This window comes from Muntiacus reevesi, chromosome 4 (assembly GCF_963930625.1).
Source record: "Muntiacus reevesi chromosome 4, mMunRee1.1, whole genome shotgun sequence".
NCBI classification, from domain to species: domain Eukaryota; kingdom Metazoa; phylum Chordata; class Mammalia; order Artiodactyla; family Cervidae; genus Muntiacus; species Muntiacus reevesi.
In genome coordinates, this window is record NC_089252.1 from 155830613 (window position 1) to 155854645 (window position 24033).

Here is a 24033-nt window from a genome sequence, read left to right on the forward strand (position 1 = left end):
AAAGCCAAAGTTAAACTGCATTTTGCCCAGTACTCTCTTGAATGGATATAACTAAAATAGCCTTATAGCTTGCAAGAAATACACAAGTTAAGAAAAATAAATTAATTTTTATTTCTGTGTTTTCACCTTCCGGTATAATCATGATTTCAAAATATTTACTTCACAGGAGATCACATTTACTTTTTCATTCCATTTGTTCAAATTATCATCTAAAAATGTCAAGCTTTGGATGATGATGTTCAACTAATAATAAGCACATAATACCTATTTTATGTTCTAATTACATTACTAACTTAACTCACAGGAGTATAATGAAATTATATTTTGACATATTTTCTAGTAACTTAATTTTAATTTGAAATTTTATAGCAGCATATTTATCAGCATATCTTTTACTGGCACAGACTCATGTGAAATTATAAATGATTATCATAAAAAGAAATCAGAAATACACATTTAAACCATAATGATGATTTTACCTGTATATGTTGAATTTGTAGGAGCAGTTTCTGAAATAATCACAAATTACTATTACTGACAGAAATGAAAAGTTGTGAAAAAATTCTAAAACTCAAGTTGCCTATGAATTATCTGTTTCGTTTTTATTTCACTTCTTGCAATTTTGAATACACAAAAAGAATCATTTATATATTCTTTTGAAGTTTATTGAAAGTTCTTTTTAAGATATATGTTGCATATGAGTAATCCTTCAAGTAGCTAATTCTACCTATATAACTATCATCTTCCATTCCATCCCTTTATTAAACTGTTTTAACTGATGTCTCACTTCCTTAGTTCCCAGAGCTTATAGACAGGCAGTCGAGTAAGAGAACTGTCCCATCTACCAGTGGTTTGAAGGGCCTTGGCAGCATTGGTTTTGAACTGATCCAACATAAACAAACACACTGAAACGGAATTGTGTCAATCCACTGAGGAACAATATAAAGCATTAAGTACATACTCCTCTGCTGTTGATGGTCTAAAAAGACTCCAAACTCTTTATCTCATCTTTCCTAAATCAATTAGAGTAAAATATAGTGACTCACCACTGCACTCCAATTCTCCTGCGATGCAATAGCTGAAAGTTAAATTATAAACAAAAACAGAAACAGTCAAAAAGAGAAAGAACTTGAAAATTTTAACTCCTAATTATATACATTTCCTAAATTTAAAGCAACAAATTATCTAACCAGTGAAGATCAAAACAGAACCAAATAAGAGAAAAATAAATAATTGTTTCCCCAAGAGCATCCTATGGGTTCAAATTGGTTTTGTTTTTGGTTTTTTTGTTTTTCCCTGTACTGTTTCCTAATCTTTTCACTGAGGTATCCTTGGGACCTAAAAGAATGTTTGGAATCAAGCTGTAAAGTTAGTTCTTACATTTTCAGTTTCAAACACGATGATTTTTGATGGACTTGCTGCTCTAGTACAGACCATCCTTTGAAAGCCTATAAACATGATCTTACATTTATGGAATGGAAACTTTCTTTTTACCCAAAACAACATAGTGACATTTTCTATACTGTCTTTTCCACTAAGGTTTAACAAATCATTAGTCAATACGTGGATTTAATGAAAACCCAAAATAAGTAACAAAACTGAACCTAAAGCTGACCTCCTCATTTAGAAGTAATAGAGTTAACAATACATTCATTGATTTTTTTCTTGTTTTCTAAATAAAAATGTCAGAAACAGAGCTATTGGACAGTTAGAGAATATACCATGTTCTCCCGCAGTTATCTTGAATCACTCCACCGGCTGGAACGATGTCATTATAGAAGCAGCTGCACTCAGACAAACTGACGCACTTCATAGTGTTCTCATCCAGGTAGGGAGCACTATCCGGGCATTTGGCATAACAGCCTGTGAATAAAAATGGCCCTCAGTTCATCTCTATGTGCTGAAACTCCCCATACTGCATTATATATTTGTACACTTACTTCAATGATTCCAAGAACTGAAGTAGGTAACAGCATACTTTTAGTGAAAAACATATAAAATTGAACAGGATTCAGATTCTTTGGCAATGAAATATCAACCTGAGAACTTAGAAATTTCAGCTGACTTAATTTTTTCTAAAATATTTCCTAAATATTTTAAGAGATTTACTACTGTAATGACAGCCACGATGTTGAACATAACACAAGACTTGGATAAGTATGTGTCTTGAAACGTGAATGCCAATTCTAAACACTTTCATGAATACCAACTCTAAATACTGTTTCATCAGATAGATGAACATAACAGAAATCATAATAAAATGGGCTGAAAATATCACAAAGTCTGGGATCTAACATCAATGTAACTGTCAGAAAGTTTTTGTATCATCTTGTTTTCTTGCCACGTCTTTACTTTTAGTTAAGATATGTAATGTTAAGAGTAAAGTACTTTTTAACTGTGGGTATAGTTAACTGGCCTCCATTCAAGTGAGACTATATTATATGTTGCATTCTGCAATGATGGTCTCAACAAATGCCTTGTCTAATGAAACATATAAAGATTGCTAGTAGGATGAGACCACTATGTTCTCTCTCTCTCCTGCTAAATAGATAATTTATGCCTAGAGAAAATGTTTCTAATGTAGAAATACTAATGTCATAATAAAGATAATTAGATATTCATTAAATTACAAAATGTAAGATACTGAACTGCCAGAAACTAACATTTCCCAGTTTTAAGCTATCAGTATAATCTGCACCTTTTCGTGGTTATTATTAAAATATGTCTTACCTTCTAACAGTGCAGAAAATTTCTGGCCAATTACTCGATCTTTGCATGTTTTGGCAGTCACTGTGCCACAGGGTTCATAATGCCAGCTGAATTCCCCAGGTGCGTTATAATAATCACAGTAGACAGCTATGATTGAATTATAACAAATTACTTGCATTCATTATGACAATTTTCAACTTTAATTTTCCAAAGCATTTTTATGAGAGATTTTGAATGATACTAACAATAAACAGACCTAAAGTATATCATTTTGTCTTATTAAGTCCTTTGGCTGTATCCAAATTGCCATATAAGCCAAAACAGTTTTTTAAAAAGGGAGGGAAACTTAAAGAATCAAAATAGCATTTAAAAAAATCTCACAATAAGATTGATTTTAAGAAGAAGAGTAAACATTAACTTTTCCAATTTTTGAGCTATTTTTTATCATACTCTATATTCATGGTTTTAATGTTTAGCCTTAAGGGAGGAAAATAAATCTCTAGGAAAATTGGTCTTTTTAAGTGTAAATAATAGTTCCCAAATGAGGTAACTAAAGATTTCAATATAATATTCAATATAATATTTCAATATGTAAAGCTGTACATAATAGACCAAATAAAATGCAAATTCAATTTCAACATTTGTCACATTTTCTCTTACAATATCTTCCTTTGGAAGAAAAAGAGTTGACTAATTTCTACTAAAGTTACCATATTTCACACATATCAAAATTCTGTTTATATTCATATTATAGTTTATCTTGACTTAGAGCACTATAAACATTTTCAAGATGATGTGTGAGGACTTCAAACAAAAGTGATATGTGAGGTAAATATATAAGAACATGTAACTATACTAAGATAGGTAGGCAGTTCATTGCTCATCTAAGTATGAATAAGAACTATTTTCCATCAATATTCAATCTTCCTCTGTGAACATAACTTTTGAAACTAAAATTGAATTTGGTGCACCATGTCAAGTGCTATATTAAATAGGTGTTTTTTTCCATCACAAACATATTAACATGCTTTTAAGCCTGTTTATGCCCAAGAATATGTATTTTCTAGAAAATACGAGAAGATCGATTGTCTTAACAAAGCGATTCTAATTATGGTTTAAAGAAGAGCAACACATGGACTTCACTTACGACAGAGCTCTGGTTTCCTCCACGTGACACAGACTCCAGCTGCGCTGCAGGCCTCTGCGTACATTGCCACGGCCGTGCAGAATCCCAGGTACTTGCCCTCCATGTCGCAGGCACAGGCCTCCTCAATGCACGCATCGTAGTACTCGCTGGGGTCCACCTGGGGACAGCGGAGCACGTGAGTCTCTGAGGGCAGAGCTGTGCCCGTCCTTGCTCTCAGGGCCCCCCTACCTTATTGTGGCAGTCTCTGAAGGTGCTGTCCCGGATGATCTCACACTTCCGCACAGCCCAGGCTTTGCAGTATGGATTGGAGTCACATGGGAAGGTTTGAGCAACTGTGTCTGAACATTCTTGACTTGTTTTCCAACTATTTCCAAACTCCAGTGTTCCAGCAGCCACTGAGGAGTATCTCGTGGTGAAATCATCCTTCAGATCACCATTGTTATTGCCACAGAGACCGCACACCTGACCCTACATAGATCAGAAAGAGTACCGAAAACGTGAGTTATGCTAGAGATACACAGACAGATAGATAGATTTAGATAGGTATGTGATAGAGATGTTAAAATTGTATACAAGTTTATTTTAAATTCTAAATTTTGGAAGAAAACCAGAATCTGTAGATAAGCTTCTCCTCCCATTTAATCCAACGTGTCCTATATTGCAAAATGATCTAGTACTGATCAAGAAAAATGCCTTAAGAATTAAAAAATAATTACATTCACTAGCTTCGGATTTGACAGGACTGTGCTCTTGGGTTCTTAGAATATTTGCTCTGAGAACTACATCAATTCTATCTATACACCAAGCAACCAAATATGGCTAAAATAGAATTCATCAGGTTTACTGCATTTATTGTTCACCAAATTCTATCATCTTTGATTACATTTAATATTACATGTGAGGTTGACCAGACATTGCTCTATGATAAATATTGCCATTCTCCCACTTTCTACCTCTGAATCTGTCCTCTAACTCTCAGTAGCAAAAATGATTTCACTTCTACTATGCTATTTGCAGACTTCTCCAGTGGTTCAGTGGTAAAGAATCCACCTGCAATGCAGGAGAGTCACAGGAGTCACCGGTTCAATCCCTGGGTCAGGAAGATCCCCTGGAGGAGGGCATGGCAACCCTCTGCAGTATTCTTGCCTGGAGAATCCCATGAACAGAGGAGCCTGGTGGGCTACAGTCCATGGGGTCGCAAAGAGTCGGACACGACTGAAGTAGACTATCTGTATCTGTTTGCTATTTGCTCTGTTATAGTATGTTGATATATATATATATATGAAAGTGATATACATACATTCCAGCGTGGATCCAGTATAACAGAAATTCTTGTATTTTTGTCCCAAATTACAGTTATTCCATTTAAAAATTTCAGAATCAAGTACAGGCCAACGGTATGAACAGAGTATGGATTTCCATTGAGTTCACATTCCTTACTTTCTGTAGTTTTAGCTGCTGTAACTTTACCATCATGCAAGACAATATTTTGATCCTGTAAATTAAAAGACAGACTTACTTACAGTAACATCAATCTTATTTGGCAGTTCGTAATCTGAGGGGGGAAAAAAATAGTACTGTACCTGAAAAGCAACTATAATTTTTCTCGAGCATGTAAGTCCATCCTCACAGCATGGGACGCTTTCAGTTAAAATACGGAATGTGCCATTTTCACGACCACAATAATCCTTTAAAAATTAAATTTTAATAATAGTTTATATCAGGAACATGGAACTCAACTACAATATTTGTATCAGACAAATATTTCTTAGACAGTGACACCTTATACTTAATAAATTACCATATGTTACATTATGGAATTTCCAAAAGACAATGGTTATCTGTGTTGCAAATCTGTAGTCTTGGTTGAGTCCAAACTAACTTGTTTGACTCAGTTCTTCTCCCATTACTTCCAAACAAGCTTAGAATTATACCATAGATGTGTGTGTAAGTTTATAATCTTATAAATTATAAGATTATGTAAGTTTATAATCTTAAATTTATTTCTACATTGTTCAGATAGCTAGATAAAGATGTCTTTTTCTTCAGTGATTTATATGAAACTTGATATTCACTCAAAACTCATGCAAAACAATCCATATTTCACCCATTACATGTTACTTAGCAAGCAGTTTAGGTACATGGAGCAAGCATGGACTTCAGAATCTGACAGATCTAGGTTTGAATATGGGCATTTTCTACCTAGTAGTTCATGTTGCTTAACCTCTGTAAACCTCAACTTCTTCATCTCCTTCATGGGGATAATAATATAAGCGTTTTATATTATAAATGATTAAATGTATAGATTCACTTGGAAAAGAAGCACTCATAAAATGGTAACTGTCATTGTTGCTGATAGTACTGTTGCTAAAATAATGACATCCAACATTTATTGAGCACTTATTATGTGCTCCAATATTTTCTCTAATTTGGTTTCAAGTAGGGGCTATTTCCATTACACAGTTAAGGAAACTGAGACACAGAGAAATTAAGGTATGTGCCCAAAGTCACACATCTGAGAAATGGCAGAAGCAGGAGTGAAATTTAGGTCTACTGGCTCCAGAACCATCATTACATTATATTACATTTTACTGCCTTCAAGAAACATATATGTGGCATGTTTTTTTTTAATTCACATTTTTGAGAATAAAATTCTCCAGAGTTCATCTAATAATTATGAAGTAAAGAAAAATTGTTTAAAAACACACTTGTAATTACCTCGATAAGTGCATACTGGCAAAGACCATCAAAGCTGTAACTTTTTCCATCAAAAGTTCTAACATGACCGTCCCCATAGATATGACAGGTGGTTTGACATTCATTTTGTGTACAGTTCCAAGATCCTTTTATGCAAGTACTAGAAGAAAACAATGATACAGTGTGGTAATTATATCATGCCAAGATTATGACTGAACTCATATTGCTTTTGTAAAGAATCACAAGGCATATCAGTTTAAATTTCGCAGTTGTCCATTACATGATGTCCAAATTTTAATGCTATATAAAATTGGTTTTAAAAATAGTTTTTCTAACAACATTTGACCATTATTTTCCCAAATATCCCAAAGTATGACTCCTTTCCCATAAAAATAAGAGCAGATTGTATGCTTTCTAATATCCAAAACAAATAAGATAATAATTCTTTATTATATACCATTTGTTGCAGCCGACTGAGGTGACACTTCCTTGGTCATACTCTCGTCCACCAAAAGAGCATGGGCAGTCATCAGGAAAGACACAGTTCCCTTTAGAATTTCGAACCATTCCTTCAGGACAGTAGCACCCACGTTTGCAAGGCAAGTTGTCCTATAGAAGTAAATATAAAATATACACCATGAGGCACTAGTCTAAATTCATTGCATTATCAGTGGTATTAATACTTGACAATGCATAAATAAACCAAGTATACAGTTAGAATCAGCATTTGACAATTCAAAATGACACACAAAAATAATATGACCTTCTAATTATTTTTCTTTGATGTTTTAATTTCCATCTTCACTGAAACAAAAGTTTTTTTGAAATAAAATTTTTTAAAAATCTGAACTCTAATACCATGTTACTTACATCAAAAGTAGGTATGTTCCGAGTGCTACATGTACTATCAACTCTCCTCTGTGCCTTAGGATTCCTACAGTCAACATATTCAGCCCCTCCAGAACAATTCTCTGTGAGACAAAGGAAGTTGTTAGTCAAGGGCCTCCTGATCTGCTTATTTTAACCAAAGTAGATATCTCAAGCTTGCATCGTGATTTCAAAACTTACGTAAATCAATGGGAGTCTGGCAAAGAAGAATCCCATCTCTGCAGACACTGGAAATAAAAGAAAATTATAAATTTAAATAAAATTTCAATGACAGCTTAATACACTGTTATAGCAGCTTTCATCCCCCATTCATAAACCCCTGCTATATCATGAATAATAAGATCAATGAGATACAGTCCCCCAAAAGATGCATGTGCATGTGCTCAATCATGTCGGATTCTTTGCAAACCACCAGGCTCCTCTGTCCATGTGATTTCCCAGGCAAGAATACTGGAGTGGGTTGCCATTTCCTCCTCCAGGGGATCTTCCCGACCCAGGGATCAAACCAGTGTCTCCTGTGGTTCCAGCACTGGTAGGTGGATTCTTTACCCCTGAGCCACCTTGGAAGAAAGATGCATAAAATGTAACAAATTATAAGATACAACTTGTATGCATTATAGGAATGTACAAATAAGGTTCTTAGGGACATGCAGAAAACTAAATGGAAAAGATGGCTGGATTTTGATGGATAAGTAAGTTTCAACAGATGTTGCTGATAAGATGCAAAACTATGAGGAAGGAAAGAACAAGGCATGTTCTGATGACTTGTTTGGATAGAAGGTAGGATACATAGGGAGAAGTGGCAGAAGTAAGTTATAACCAGATTTCAGATGGTCTCAAATGACATGCAAGTTTGTTTCTATTCTTTAGGCAACTGTCACCCTAAAATCGCTTTTTGAGCAGCTAAGTGGCACAATCAGAACAGTGCTTTAGATATGACATCCCAGTGACAGTACTGGAAACATGACAGAGAGAGAGCAAAGAAAAGTCAAGTTCACACAGTAGTCCAAAGAAGAGGTTTTAGAGATTGAAAACAGGAAAATGCTAACACCATCCATAATTTAGAGGTACTAGCCCAAGTTTTATTAAAAAGGTAATCTACCAATTCTCCAGCATTTACTGGGAAAGTATCGTTAGTCAAATCCCAACCAAATATTCTGTGTACTTTGTTGATTAAAAGGAGTTGTTACATACGCTTTCCTTTAAAATGACCAAATTATTATTATTCATTGCTAAATGATATCTTTTTAAAATAAATTTAATTATTTTAATTGGAGGCTAATTACAATCTCGTGGTGGTTTTCGCCATACATCGGCATGGAACTAAAGAAAAGAGAGAAGGTGCATCCAAAGATTTTTGGGATGACTGCTTCACTTTTGCAGTTACGTTTTTAAGAATTGCTATTTCTGTTCACGAAATTAGAAATGTAGATAAATTACTTTGCCCAAACTGCAGGAATCACAACCTCCTTATCCATCACAAAAAGTTATAGTTCTTCAATACCTCCCACCACCCTGGAACAAAGTTTAAATTCTGGAATATGGCCTGGTTACTTTCTTCTTTTCCAGCATAATCTTGTGTAACAACAACCGACATGTACAATACTATTTTAAGCATTTCCTACATTACTGCATTCTGTTTCCTTGACTGGAAGTCACTTTTCACACTCCAATTTTGTCAGGAAAAAGATTCATCCCTTAGGAAAACTGAAATGCTGGTCTCTTCTGAGAAGTTGTGTTTTTCTTTTTTTCTTTTTTAAATCTCCTGAGGTGGCAACTGGCCCTTGCTGGTACCATATGATAGTATAGTCTGCACCATGCTTACTCTGAGTCCAAGACAATGACCACTCATCTTTGCAATTCCAATGCTTAGCACAAAGCCTGGCACATGGTAGGCATTTATTGAATAACTGTTGGTTGAATGATAAATGCTGAGAGACAACTAGGAATTGCCTGAATATGAACTTGCTTTGCATTCTTGCTAGAATATTTTTCTACTGTCATTTAAAACCAAACTTGAGTGGGATATATCAACAATGGCCATTACAGTGAAATGTACATTCCAGGTAATATTAAACTTTAATGAGAAATACAAAATTTAAGATGTGGCAGGTCTAAAGAAGATTTCATCCAAGCAAAAGACGATTTCTTTGAAAAGCAAAGTCTCTTGATTTTAAAGTCATAACAAGTATATGTGGAATTTCCATACCATTTGTTGTCATCAATATGGATGAGTTTGCCTGGTTGCACGACCTCATCATTTATGTAGCAGTCACACTGAGATTTTGAAACACAATTTCCTTCATTATTCTTGTACATTTCATCAGGGCAAGTGCATCCATCAACTGCAATGCCTTCCATATCACAGCTCTTATCTCTCTCTGACAATGATCGGCAAGAGCTATTACAGGTTTTCACATTGTACTTGAAAACTAGGCCACTAGGACAAGATTGATCTGTTGGTATAGGGAAAATATGGTCAGCATGTAAATATCCAGAGTAATTAGTAATCTTAATTCAACTTGATGTTTACAGTATTATAGTGAATTGACCATAATTGCGTTATGAATAATAGAGGAAAAGGTACTTGTCCTTTTTTTCTGTCAGTATTGAGACACTGCTATAATGTCAACACATTCTGCTGGAGATAAAGCCCATAAACAAGATAGATAGTTCATTGCTCTCAGGCAACTTATATTCCTTGGGAAAAGACAATCGTGGTATGTGCTGAAAAGCAGAATAGGAAGCTCTGAGTGTCTATAGCTGGGAACCTGCCCTTAGTAAGGAGGAGGGACAGAGAGACCTCATGAAGATGGGAATTCTATATCTGGAGAACAACTTAAGCTGGAAGAGAGGGGAATTCTTTCAAAGAGCAAGTAAGAGAATAGAAACTATAAACCTTGTGAGCAGTTTGGTCTTTAGCCTGAAAGCCATAAAATGCCACTGACTTGTTTTAGATTGAAATGTCACATGATCAGGCTAGTTTTATTTGGTTTTACTTTAAAGATTATACTGATTTCTCTGTAGAAATTGAATTAGAGGGAACCAAGACTGGATATTGAAAGAAGCTACTACAATCATCCAATAGGAAAAATCATGGCTCTTGAACTAGGTTGGTGGCAATGAAATGAAATATGTGATGAAAATATGTGAATGGATTTGAGAGTAATTTTGGAGGTGAACTTAGACCTTACTGATTGACTAGAAGTTGGCTATACAGTATTAAGTACGATCTAGAGAGATGCATTTCCCAAAAGCTTTTCTGAAGTCATATTTGAAGAGTTCAGTAGCTTTCTTTTTCATTCAATGAAGTATTTATCAGTCTTCTAAGATTTTTTCACTTTTTTCTTTCACTGATTATAGTCAATTTATAACATTATATTAGTTTCACGTGTATAACACAGTGATTAAAAATTTTTATAGGTTATATTCTGGTTTATAGTTATAAAATATTTGATATATATCCTGTATTATACAATATATACTTGTAGCTTATCTATTTTATATATAATAGTTTGTACTTATTAATCCCTATACTTTTCCTCCACCCTTCCCACCGGTAACCACTAGTTTGTTCTCTATATCTGTGAATTTATTTTTTTATTGTTACATTCACTGGTTTGTTTTATCTTTCAAATTCCACTTAAAGGTGATAACATACCATGTTCTTCTTTCTCTGTCTGACTTTAGGGTGAAAATTTTTTAAAACAAAGCAAGATTTTTTTTCTGGTCTCATGGCATGTGGGATCTTAGTTCCATAACTAAAGATCCAACCTGTGCCCCCTGAATTAGAAGCACAAAGTTTTAATCTCTGGACCACTTGGGAAGTCCTCAAAGTATGAAAGCAGTAATTGGTTCCTAATTTACTAATTTATTTCTTTAAAATAAGTTACTAATACTTGACTATCAGTTAAAATGCAGTAGAAGTCAGAACATTATTTAAATTTCAGCATATAAAATTGAACAAAAATATATATTTCTATATAAATGCACATATATTCTGCTCTTATTAAAATATAAATGTATTTAATCAAGATAAAAGAAATAAATCAAGAAATCAATATGCAAGGATTAAACCAACATGTTGTTGTTTAGTCAGTAAGTCATGTCTGATGCTTTGTAACACTGAGGACTGTGGCCTGCCAGGCTCCTCTGTCCACGGGATTTCCCAGGCAAGAATACTGGAGAGGGTTGCCATTATTTAAAAATAAAGAAAATCATCTTTGAAAGAACCAAATACAAATTTGTAAATACACACACCTCAACTACACATTAAGTTAAACTACATACTAAATTAAACTACATATGGGTGTGAGAGTTGGACTATAAAGAAGGCTGAGTACCAGAGAATTGATGCTTTTGAAATGTGGTATTGGAGAAATCTCTTGAGAGTGCTTTGGACTACGAGGATATCAAACCAGTCCGTCCTAAAGGAAACCAACCCTGAATATTCATTGGAAGGACTGATGCTGAAGCTGAAGCTCCAATACTTTGGCCACCTGATGGGAAGAGCTGACTCATTAGAAAAGACCCTGATGCTGGGAAAGATTGAAGGCGGGAGGAGAAGGGGATGACGAAGGATGAGATGGTTGGATGGCATCACCAACTTAATGGACATGAGTTTGAGCAAGCTTCAGGAGATGGTGAAGGACAGGGAAGCCTGGCATGCTGCAGTCCATGAGATTGGTTGCAAAGAGTCAGACACAACCGAGTGACTGAACAACAGCAACAAACTACACATACACACTACACACACACACACACACACACACACACCCCTGTTGTAAAGCTGAGAAGAAAGTAGAGCTACCTAAAGCCTCTATTCTGCTTACCACATAGCCCAGTTCTCCATCCTACCAAGGAAGTTTCCTTCTCAGTACATGCTTTCACATAGTTGCCTAAAATTGTACACAGGCAATCTTGGCTATTTTCACAAGTACAAGTGTATTTTTTGCATTCCTTTAAAATAAGAAACAAATTTATATTATGAAAATATTCAGAAGAGATAAACTGGTATAACAAAACAGTTCATAACCACCCCTCTTCCAGAAAATATTTTGTCCTGGAAATTTTGGAATTATTTTATGTAAATTAGCAAATCAAATCTTAACTAAGTTTTCCAAGAACTCAGAGAAACTTATTCAAGATTTTCCTCATGTGGGGTTATTTTCTAGTCCCTCTTTTTTGAGTTGATATATCTAACAATTGAATAAAGTAATATAATCCAATTTAAACTTAAATGTATGTCTTAATCTACTGAAAATGGCTGCTATTTGAACATTTTTAATATCTAATGCTTTCTTTAGTATTATAAAAATATTTCTCAAAAAGGGCTGTTAATGTTAGACCTTCACATACCTCATGATATGGTTTAGGGTCCACAATTGAATGGCAAGAAGCAAAAGGACCAGTCAAATCAAGAAGAATTCCACAGTGCCTTTCAGCAAACCGTTCTGGAAGAAAATTAATGCACCCAACACCAGATTAAATATCATAATTTTTAATTAAAAGAGAAAGTGTAAATTTTTTAAACTATTTTCTGCTTTGTGTCTTTCTTAAAACAATTGGTTTTTAAAGTGTTATGCTATAATTTGTTATCACTGTATGCAAAAAAGCATGATATAATAAAAAACAAATCTTTATTAGCTTTGGACTTTTATATTAAATCAGTTAACCTTTTTCTGAAGTGCAATTTCTATATAAAATATGAATAAGGGAACCAGATTATTTAGGTAACTTTAGTTTACAATACATATTTATGTTAAATTATGAAAGATCGGTGCTGTCACCCCAGAAGGTCAAATCAGTGTTTCTGAAGGTCATAAATTATGACAATCATTATCAATAATTAAAATACAATAACTTCATTTAGCTACTTAATTGATACTTGGTAGATTTATCAATAGTCTTCTGTTAAATTAACTGAAGAGAAACTTCACAAAACAATTCATTAAACAACATTTAAGTCAAAAATGTTTTGCTCAGTGATTTGCAAATTCTCAAGGATGATGACCATGCCTAGCACAAGCATTGCTAGAATTTTTTTTAACTATTTGCTGATTGACTTTTAAAAGTGACCATCACCAAGAACCAATAAAGGACAATGACTGAACCTACTAAAAGGACATTGAGGCCAATTATTCTTAAAATTTGGACAAACTTGCAACCAGGTATCAATGCTTTTATGTAAATATTACTAGCATCTTATTATTGTTTAATTTTCTATATTTTATGTTATTAAGCTATATTTAAAGCACTGAAAATTGAAATAGTCATATCTCTCAAAAGTATTAACATATAGTCTGCTTAACATAAATTGGCTTGGTTTCTTATGAGATATATATATTTTTTTACCTATTCTCATTTTATTTTCATTGCAACACCCACAAAATAAAATAATGACAAAACCTTGAAATGTGCATTACCATACTGATGTTAATGCATTTATCAACTCATCTTTTAAATCAAAACATATAAATGAAACTTCAAAAGGAGTCACTTTAGTAGTTTATAAACTGATCAGACATTTGTTTCAAGTAAGCAGATTAATTAAGAAATAACAAATTAGTATTTCATTATAATACATTTTAACTTACCTTCCATTGCATTCCATTATTTATGAAAGAAGCAACATAAAACGAAGCATATGTTAAAATCAATGATACTAGAGGAACAATTAGAGAAAGACTGGGACTCAAAACACTTGGATTATACCTTATTGAGAACACCCTATCTAAATTTCCATTATCACCATCTACATGAATGGAAATAATAACCTCATCCACATCCTTCACCACTCTTTGTAGAAATAAATTGAATTATCAATACTATGTATGAAAGTCCTTGGTAAGCTGAATCATGTAAGTGTACAGTTTTTCCACTAAAATCTCTATTTGGGGGTTGGTATAACTAATATACATGATGGCAGTGGTTAGGAGACCTGGATCTAACTACAGCTGTACCGTGAAGTGTCTCAGGAATTTGGGTGAGTGTCGCTATTCAAAGAAATGACCCTTTCTACAACTATATAAAATAGAAATAACAATAACAGAAGTGATGAGTGAAGTCTCTTCTAACCCTATCATTTTAAAACTATGGAGAAAACTGTATACGGAGGAAAAGAATGGGTAGAGAAGACAACAGTGTCTCTTCCATCATCTATTCCCGAATGAGAAGCTTGTTCTAAGAGTGTCATCAGCCAGTCAAATTGTTTCTCCACTGTTCCCTCTGAAGCTGAAAAAGTTTACAAACACTAGCTGAAAACTGGATTATCTAGTAGTCTCATATTATTACCAGAATAAGTTTATAATTCCAGTGACAAATAATTAATTACAGAGTTTGAGGTTCAATAAGCATTACCTTTTTCTATACTGATGCATGAAGCAGTGCTAGCTTTAGGACAGGGCATCATTTCCCAAGAACTAGCAAACGCCTGAGAGGTCTTTTCTAATATGTTCTGACTTGACATGAAATCATCCTCTGCTCTGTTGTTGTGGGAACCACAGAGCCCTACAGAAAGCACAGAACAAATGTTAGCATCGTCTCACCTTTGGATTCACGTTCAGTTCTTTGCTCAAATCAAATAATGCATGAGCCACATGAGAGTAGGTCTTGGTTAGCCTTTATACATATAAGTAAAATTTCATGGCACATCAGGTTAATACTGCCATTTATAATTCCAGGAGCACTGAAACACCGTTTGACATGAATATTATTTTCTTCCTGTTTGTTGCTGTAACTTAACTTCCTTTGACAAGGCTTTAGAAAGCATGCCTAAAGTAGAAAGTTTATGACTGCACATTTTCAGTTTCATTGTGAAGAGCTGAATCATGTTAAGAGCTATCTGCCTTTCTTATCTGGACCCTTCTGACCCTTGAATTACATTTTTTTGCCTATGTATAAATAAGTCAAAAATGTTCACTTGTTAAGCAAAGGTATCTTGCAAAAACTTAGATGGTTTTAAATGAGTAAATGTGGAATTTGCCAAGGTTTCTTTGTTTTGTCTGATATTTGTGACAGTATGTAAAAACTGATTTCTGTAATAGAATACCTCAGTAAAATAGAAAACCTCAGTAAAAGATTATCTATGAGCAGAAAGACAAGTTGTAAAACAACTTGTATTTGGAAATTGATTTTCAAAAGATTTATAATATTTGCATTTATTCTTCCACAAGTCAGTTTTAGTAACATATTAGCAAACTGATATATAGCATATATTATCAAATCTCACAATTTAAAAACCTTAAGATGTTTAAATTGTTGAAAACCATTAGGAAATAGATTTTGTAGTAAATAAAGCTATCTACACTGTATGTTCAGTTATTTTACTGCAATATGGAAGGAAAGATTAAGTTAAAATGCTTTACAGTCTAATATTAATGGAGACAACTGAAAATTACAACACATGGTTATACTAGTGCTTTAGAAATAAAAACATATCTATGAGGTACCATCTCATGCCAGTCAGAATGGCTGCTATCAAAAAGTCTCCAAACAATAAACTCTGGAGAGAGTGTGGAGAAAAAGGAACCCTCTTACACTGTTGGTGGGAATGCAAACTAGTACAACCACTATAGAGAACAATGTGGAAATTCCTTAAAAAACTGGAACTAGAACTGCCATATGACCCAACAATCCCACTGCTGGGCATACACACCAAGGAAACCAGAATTTAAAGAGACACGTGCACCCCAATGTTCATCGCAGCACTGTTTACAATAGCCAGGACATGGAAGCAATGTCCATCGGCATGTCCATCGGCAGACGAATGGATGAGAAAGCTGTGGTACATATACACAATGAAATATTACTCAGCTATTAAAAAGAACACATTTGAGTCAGTTCTAATGAGGTGGATGAAACTGGAGCCTATTATACAGAGTGAAGTAAGTCAGAAAGAAAAACACCAATGCAGTATATTAACAGATATATATGGAATTTAGAAAGGTAATAATGACCCTGTATGCAAGACAGCAAAAGAGACACAGATATAAAGAACAGACTTTTGGACTCTGGGAGAAGGCGAGGGTGGGATGATTTGAAAGATTAGCATTGAAATGTGTATATTGCTATTTGTGAAATAGACGACCAGTCCAAGTCTGATGCACGAAACTGGGCGCTCAAAGCCAGTGCACTGGGACAGCCCAGAGGGATGGGATGGGGAGGGAGGTGGGACAGGGGTTCGACACGGGGGAACACATGTACACCCGTGGCCGATTCATGTCAATGTATGGCAAAAACCACCACAATATTGTAAAGTAATTAGCCTCCAGTTAAAACAAATAAATTAATGTAAAAAATATCTCTAGGACTTACCTACAGTATCTGTGAATTGGTTAGGTGGCACAGAAACATACAATTGCATCACAGGAAAAGTTTGAATTTGCATTTTTCCATGAAAGTATGTTTCTGCTTGAAGGTATGAGGAAGATGCATTGAAGATCTGTATTTGGTCTGTTAAAGTAATAATTTATATTAATAGCAGTAATTAATATGTTAAACAGTTTTTATTTCTTAAAATGCCTGTATACTGAATATATTTTTAAAAACAGAAACATTTATAACATAGCTAAAAATGGAATAAAGTAATGCATTTTACATTTATAATATTTTAAATGATATTATTAAACTTACCTGAATAATAATAACCTTGATTTCCAAGCTTGTCATTTGTGACTGTTCCATCTCTATTGAACACGTATTTGTCAACTTGAGCAGACTAATATTTAAAGCATATTGTTAGTTCATTTTAATTTTCAATATGAATATATCTAAGTATAATATTAATAAATGAACCTGAGATTTTTCCCATAAAGCTTCACTGTAATAGACTAACTTATAAATGCCTAAAATATTAAACATATTTAAAGCATTTCTTATATCAATTCTTAAAAGCGGATTATAAAGGACTTTTCAGCCCTGATTTGTAGATGAGGAAGCTAAAACCCAAGAAGATAACTTGGATTTCCAAAGGTCAACTCACTTGTAACTAGCAAAGATCAAGCTAGGTACTCTCCCTCCCCATGTAGGTCATCTCCAGTTAAAGTGGTAGTCCCAAATACGTGAAATTCTAAGCAAATATATCTGTCTTCTTAAAAGGGCCATAGATTTTAATAATCTAGTAAGTGTAAAAGGTTGACCTGTAATTAGCACCTTAGTTATGTGCCTATTTTAATTTTGATATTCGTAAGGATCCTTAGAACTATACAGGTCTTCCAAAGACTTTATCAATCTCATTTGTGGTTTTAATCTCACAGTAAAGTCTCTTTTTCAACCTCCAAAATTCTGAATTTGTAGAGTAATTGACTCGAGTTTGCTTTAGGAAGCTGATTACTTACCGAATTCAAGAGGAGTGTAACACTATTTAAGCATGTTCCTGACTGACCACTTGGACATGGACGAAGCTCAACACTAATAGACCAATCTTTATCCTGTTAAAAAACACATTTATTAAATGTTTATTAAAATGTCATTGAATGTATGCTATTACTATGTTATTCATTCATAATGCATATTTGCATTTTTAATATGCTAAAGACTTACATTCAATCAGTCTGCTCCAAAACTAGAAACCTAGTTCAGTCCATGGGACAGTCTAGGATTGGCCAAGAGTTTTACAGATGGTCCAAGTATTTTGCATAAGATATAGACTATCTAAATAGTCTATGATCTGTGGATTCTCTCATTAACCTTTTTTTTTCTTTAAGCTTTACTTTTTGTCTAGTATCTACGGGAATTGTGCTGCATTATTGAGCCTCATAGGACTTAAAGGTAACACAGCTTGTTTATTCTCTGGAAAATCCATGATGTCAACTTAAATCCAATGAGAGAAGCATTTAATTTGTAAACCCGTAATATAAGTCATGTCAAATATTGACTTCCAGTTCTTATTTCAAGATTTAGGAATCTCTAATCTATATGAAGCAAATATTCTGTATATTTTTATTTATTTCCCTCTCACTTTGCCCATCTCCTAGCTTCATGGATTATAAGAAGAGTATGCAAAAAAGGAAAGGAGATTTGGAAAACTGACTTTTAATAACAGTAACTACATTTTTCAGACACTGGTCCCCATCTCTCACTTCAGGAGTCACAAATTCTACTCATCTTTGTTTCTGACCAGGAAGATTAAGTAAAATTGCTTATTCTCATGCCAGTTAAAGGCACAACCTACAAAATGGAATCTCTCTTTTATTGAAATTTTACTTAAAATTTTATTACTGAAAAGAGTTTAAATGTAAGGATAACCTCTATCATACTGTTATATTATAAAACTAACACATTATGAAAGCTAAAAATAAATGTAAAGGAATAATGAAAAAAGAGGAAAATACTTTATGGAATATAAAAGATAGTTTCATTTGAGGCACTAGTGAACACATACAAAGAAAAGTAGAAAAAGGAAATCTTTTCCTGATATATTTAGAAAATTAATAGTAACAAAGATTTTGATTGTTTTTGTTTAGCAAAGAATTTCTAAGGAACACAGGTAATAATGATTGTCAATGTCAACATGTGACACAAAGCAGATACTGAAATACACAACAAATGATAGAATGGCTGTTTGTTATTTTTTAATAGTAAATAAAGATGAAGATTGTGTTTAAAACTAGTAAGAAAAAACTTGGTGTCTGTATCAGTTTTCTCAAGTGTTGCAGGCTATTACATACATGGATGGCCAAAAAGTGACAGTTTCCAGGATGGTTGTATTTAACGCCATCAAAAGTGGTAATCAAACTTCCTTCTATCTTACATCTCCCGGGGCATAATGTTTTAGTGCAAGACCACTTTGCTTCTTGGCATGTGCTGTTAAAATGCAATGGTTATGAAAAGGTCATCAATTACATTTTCTTTATAATAAATAGTACAACATGAAAAAAAATCACCACTTAAACATCTAGTTAGGTTTTATTATACCATCATCATTCCCCTCCCAACATTTCAGCCTTGATAAAATGTCTTTCAGACAATGGTATCCTAGCAATTTGTTTTGTACTATTTTTTAGTCTCTCAGTCGTGTTTGACTCTTTGTGACCCCATGGACTGTAGCCTGCCAGGCTCCTCTATCCACGGGATTTTACCAGGCAAGATTATTGGAGTGGGTTACTATCTTCTCCTTCAGGAGATCTTTGTAACCCAAGGATTGAATCCATGTCTCCACACCTCCTGCATTGCAGGCGATTCTTTACCGCTGAGTCACCAGGGAAGTTCTAATTCCATTGAACAAAATAACTTCTGCCTGCTCTGCCCGGTATAATATGGCCTCCCACATTGCAGACAGATTCTCTACCATCTGAGCTACCAGGGAAGTCATAAAGAGACATATAGCTATTGATTATGTGAAATGTGGCTTGTCAGGCCAGAATGAGATCTTCTGTAAATGTAAAATACACATAGACTTGTAAGAACTAATACTGAAAAAGATGGTAAATCCTCTCAACATTTCATAATAATTTTATGCTGAAATGATAATATTAATATTTTGCATATGTAAAGTTGTGTTGTTTAGTTGTTAAGTCATGTCTAACTCTCTTGCAACCTCGTGGGCTGTAGCCCACCAGGCTCATCTGTCCATAGGATTTCCCAGGCTGGATTGTAGTTTCCTCCTCCAGGGACTCTTCCTGACCCAGGGATCAAACCTGCATCTCCTACATTGGCAGATGGGTTCTTTATAACTGAGCCACAAGGGAAGCCCATATGTAAAGCACATGACTATGATTAATTCCACTTGTTTGTTTCTTTGTGCTTTTTAAAAATAATCACCTGAAAGTGTTAAATTATATATGCAGATCATATTTGTGATTCACAGTATATTTCTCTTGAACAGCATAGCTATATATTATTAATACATTATTATTTCCATAATTATTAATATATTATTAAGATAAAATATGTATTAAATTTATTATAAATTATATAACATAATTATACATAATAATATATTATTATTATATATAATATATTATTATATAAAATATATATTGTATATAATTATATTATAAATTATATAAATAAATATAAAATATTTATATTATGAAATAATAATATATTAGTATATTATTAATATATACATAATACATGCCTATTTGCTGAGAAAATATTACAATAAAAATGATATATTAGTTTTCATTGAGTCAGATTATTTCCCCACAAGGACAAAGTACATTTCTAGAAAGTCCCTTGAATTCCTGCATATATTTTGAGTTCCAGAGAAAAGTCATAATGAGGGATAGGGAAAGCTCTCTGGTCGGCATTTTGTCCTGAACTTAAAAGTAAGAATCAAGTTATTCAACTAAAAGAGAAATAATCTACTATCTTGACACATTAAAATCCACTCTCAATCAAATATAGCTTCACCTATGTAACCTCATATAAAAATTATTTGAAAGGGGTTGTTTGTAATTGCATATTTTACAAATATTCTTGAAAATTAGCATAATTATTGTTTCATTATTATAACCATAATTTTGTATTATTCTTTCCTCTGTTTTGCAACCACCAATTGGTTTACTATTCAAAACATTATTTCAGCTCCTAAAAAACATTATCTTTTAAAGATACACAGAAATCTAATATATTTTACATGAAACACACAAAAATTCCTCAAAAAATGAAAGAATATAAACAGAAAATGCCAAGAGGTTGAATTTTGTTTCTGAAAAGTTTAAGTGTGGATTCAGGGAATTATTTCAAGTAACACTAAAATATTAGTATTACTTCACTATCAACAAAATATAGACAAAAGGCACACACATACCACAGAGAACCACAAGAACCTTCGCGGACTTCTCCTGACTGATATACCTTTCCACCAGATTCACAGGGACAGTCAGACTTCAACACACATCTCCCTTTCTCTCCAATATCATCCAATAGATAACCTAGAGTACATTATATAAGATTAATCTCCAATACTATACAAACATCAGTAAATTCTCAAGCAGTGTATTGAGAAATCACTTTTGAGGTTGTTCTTTCAAGTGTGGACATACACTTAAAATGATAATTTCTATTTAAGAAATTTGAAAACTGGCAAGGGTATAGTTAACTTTTGGAGCTACACAGTAGTCCTATTGAGCCCAGCATAGGACGAGGAGATCATCTGTGTAGTATTATAGAGATAGAAATGCACATTAACTTTAAAAGTATCTCTACCCCTCCCTTCCTGTATGTTAGAGGATAGATTATGAATAGGTGATAATTTATTCAATAAATATCTTGTTAGAAACAAGATCTCATTATGACTGTGTAACTTCATTTTCAAATGTTTTACCTTCTGGGCAGGTGCAACCACTCACACATTCAATGTCTTGAAAAGGGGCCACATTAGAACAAGTTGCAGGATTTGAGGGACCACATTCTTTGTAGATATGTTTTTCGGGGCAGATAGGTTTTTCTGGAGAAATATAGAAATATGCATACATAGAAATCAGAGGAAAATAAATGTGATAAATATATAACATTCTAATGAGGATCTTTTAGAGTAGGCATCTAAATTTCAAGATATGGGTGAATTTTTAAAGATACTCAGTAACTAAATTATGCCAATTTCCCATGCATTACTTTATGATACAATATTTAATTTGAAGAAAATGTATGCTACATAGTATCATTTTACCGTACTTTGACATTGATATTCTATTTATGTTTTAACTTAAAAGATTGAACTAAGTATAAATGAAAAGTATATTCAGATTTATATGAAACTCATTTAGATTTTCTAATTTTCTGAAAGAAAATACTTACCAGTCAACTATACTTTTGATAACTTTCTAGTTATTTTTATGGAGATTTTACAGAGTTTCACAAAACTATGTATTTTTCTCAGTGACTTTTACTAATTATAAAGTCTATAAAATCCCTAATTATATCTTAACACAAAGCACTTATGACAAATCACTCCGCAAAAGGGACCTCAATTTCTTCACAAGTACAGGTCAGAGACAAGACCTTTCTTTCACCCAAGAGGTTCCTTCCAGGAGTTACAGGTATTTGAGAAAATTACTTTGAGACACAGCTCGACTTTCAATGTTATAGAATCTTCTTGATTTGGAGTCTACAATACATTCAAAACCTACCACAAACCACATCAGGATCATTTCTCCAGGATTCAAAGATGCCAGGACCATCTGAGGCACAGAGGCGGGACAATTCTGAGTAAGTGTCACATGTGGATGTTTTGTCTCTACTTTGGCAATACTCATCAATGCAGATCATTTTGTAGTCACTGGATAAAGTGCTAACCTTTCCACATTTCTCAAAATAGGTTCCAATAATTTTGTTACAGTACTGCAAGATAAAGCATGAAATTTTATTAAAACAACAGAAAAATGAGGAATCAAAGGAGTATTTAGGGAAAGGTAAGTTCAGAGGGGGGCGTTTGTATAATATCCTATAGCTTCGACAGGGAAAGTTCTTGAACACTGATTGAAATGGGGAGTTTTGAATTATGACAGTTCCTATAGTGACTGCTAACTGAAAACTTCACCTCTGATAATATGTAGTGACTTCAAAAATTGTACCTAATTTCATCCAAAATTTCTCTAAAGGGGACATGAAGTTCAGAACTCAAGAAAATGGAAAATATGAGAAAAGAAAAGATTGTCCATGCCAGAGACTGGGATAGTGGATGATTGAAACCACAACAGACAGAAGGGTATTAACCCTTTAGCTGTCAGTCTGCTTATATAATATTTGATGAGCAAACAAATAAAATAGATTAATTCTGGGCTTTCTTGGTGGGGATCATGTAAGCTGCTCTGGAAATAGCATATTTGTTCTCAAGTTGGTTAAAGAAATAAAGACATTGCTGTCAAGCAAAGAAGTTTTTTTTAAAAAAATTTTTTTTAATTTTAACATGTTTTAATTAACATGTAGCTGTTTTCTATTTTAATTATGTTTGTTTTCAGAGAAATACAAAAGCTGCTAGCAAGCAAATACACAATTTCCACCAAGTAATCCCCAGGACAACTGATAGCATTCTCCAAGTGAGGTATAAAATTAAGTGAAATTAAATCTCAAAGACTTCTTTTTTTAAATCAATGAACTTTGGTTGGCTAAAAAGTTTGTTCGAGTTTTTCTGTAAGATGTTACAGAAAAATCCAAATGGGCTTTTTGGCAAACCCAGTATTATTCTTTGTGTATCTTTCTCACTAGGTAACAGGCTCCTTTAGAGCAAAAACTAGAACTTTGTGATCTCTAGGCTTAACACAATGTCTTATACACAGTCTTTAATTTAACTTTATATACTTATTCAGCTAACATATTTGAGCCACCAGGAGTAAGCTCTCACACACTGTGTAACTGCCACAACAGTAAAACATAATACTACTACAGAGCTCATAATCTCATAGGAAACGTGTAAGAAAAGCATGAGGCATTTTTATAGATCATAAATTCTAACGACTGGCATAGGGTAAAAGAGAAAAGAGAAAGTAGTTCTAACTGCAAAGATCAAGGAGCACTTCACAAGTAAGATAGCAGATGATCTTATACAACATTATGGTTTAATTTGCTTTGATAGAAGCCTACAAGATGTTATTAATACAACATCCATTGTCAATAAAATGTGTTTCTTCTACCTATACAATTCA

General features: G+C 33.5%; 1 protein-coding gene across 1 annotated transcript in view; it reads right to left on the bottom strand.

Moving 5' to 3' along the window:
• The window catches only part of MUC19 (mucin 19, oligomeric), a 136489-nt gene that overhangs the window by 100542 nt on the left and 11914 nt on the right, over positions 1-24033 (bottom strand). Inside the window, 23 exon segments of the mRNA XM_065935089.1 lie at positions 480-509; positions 1047-1078; positions 1722-1863; positions 2731-2856; positions 3857-4013; positions 4085-4324; positions 5157-5351; positions 5440-5544; positions 6575-6713; positions 7011-7162; positions 7424-7524; positions 7622-7668; positions 9651-9897; positions 12274-12400; positions 12800-12894; positions 14801-14950; positions 16757-16894; positions 17075-17159; positions 17779-17871; positions 19111-19246; positions 21198-21321; positions 21714-21836; positions 22519-22729. Coding sequence (XP_065791161.1) covers positions 480-509; positions 1047-1078; positions 1722-1863; positions 2731-2856; positions 3857-4013; positions 4085-4324; positions 5157-5351; positions 5440-5544; positions 6575-6713; positions 7011-7162; positions 7424-7524; positions 7622-7668; positions 9651-9897; positions 12274-12400; positions 12800-12894; positions 14801-14950; positions 16757-16894; positions 17075-17159; positions 17779-17871; positions 19111-19246; positions 21198-21321; positions 21714-21836; positions 22519-22729 — 2995 coding nt within the window.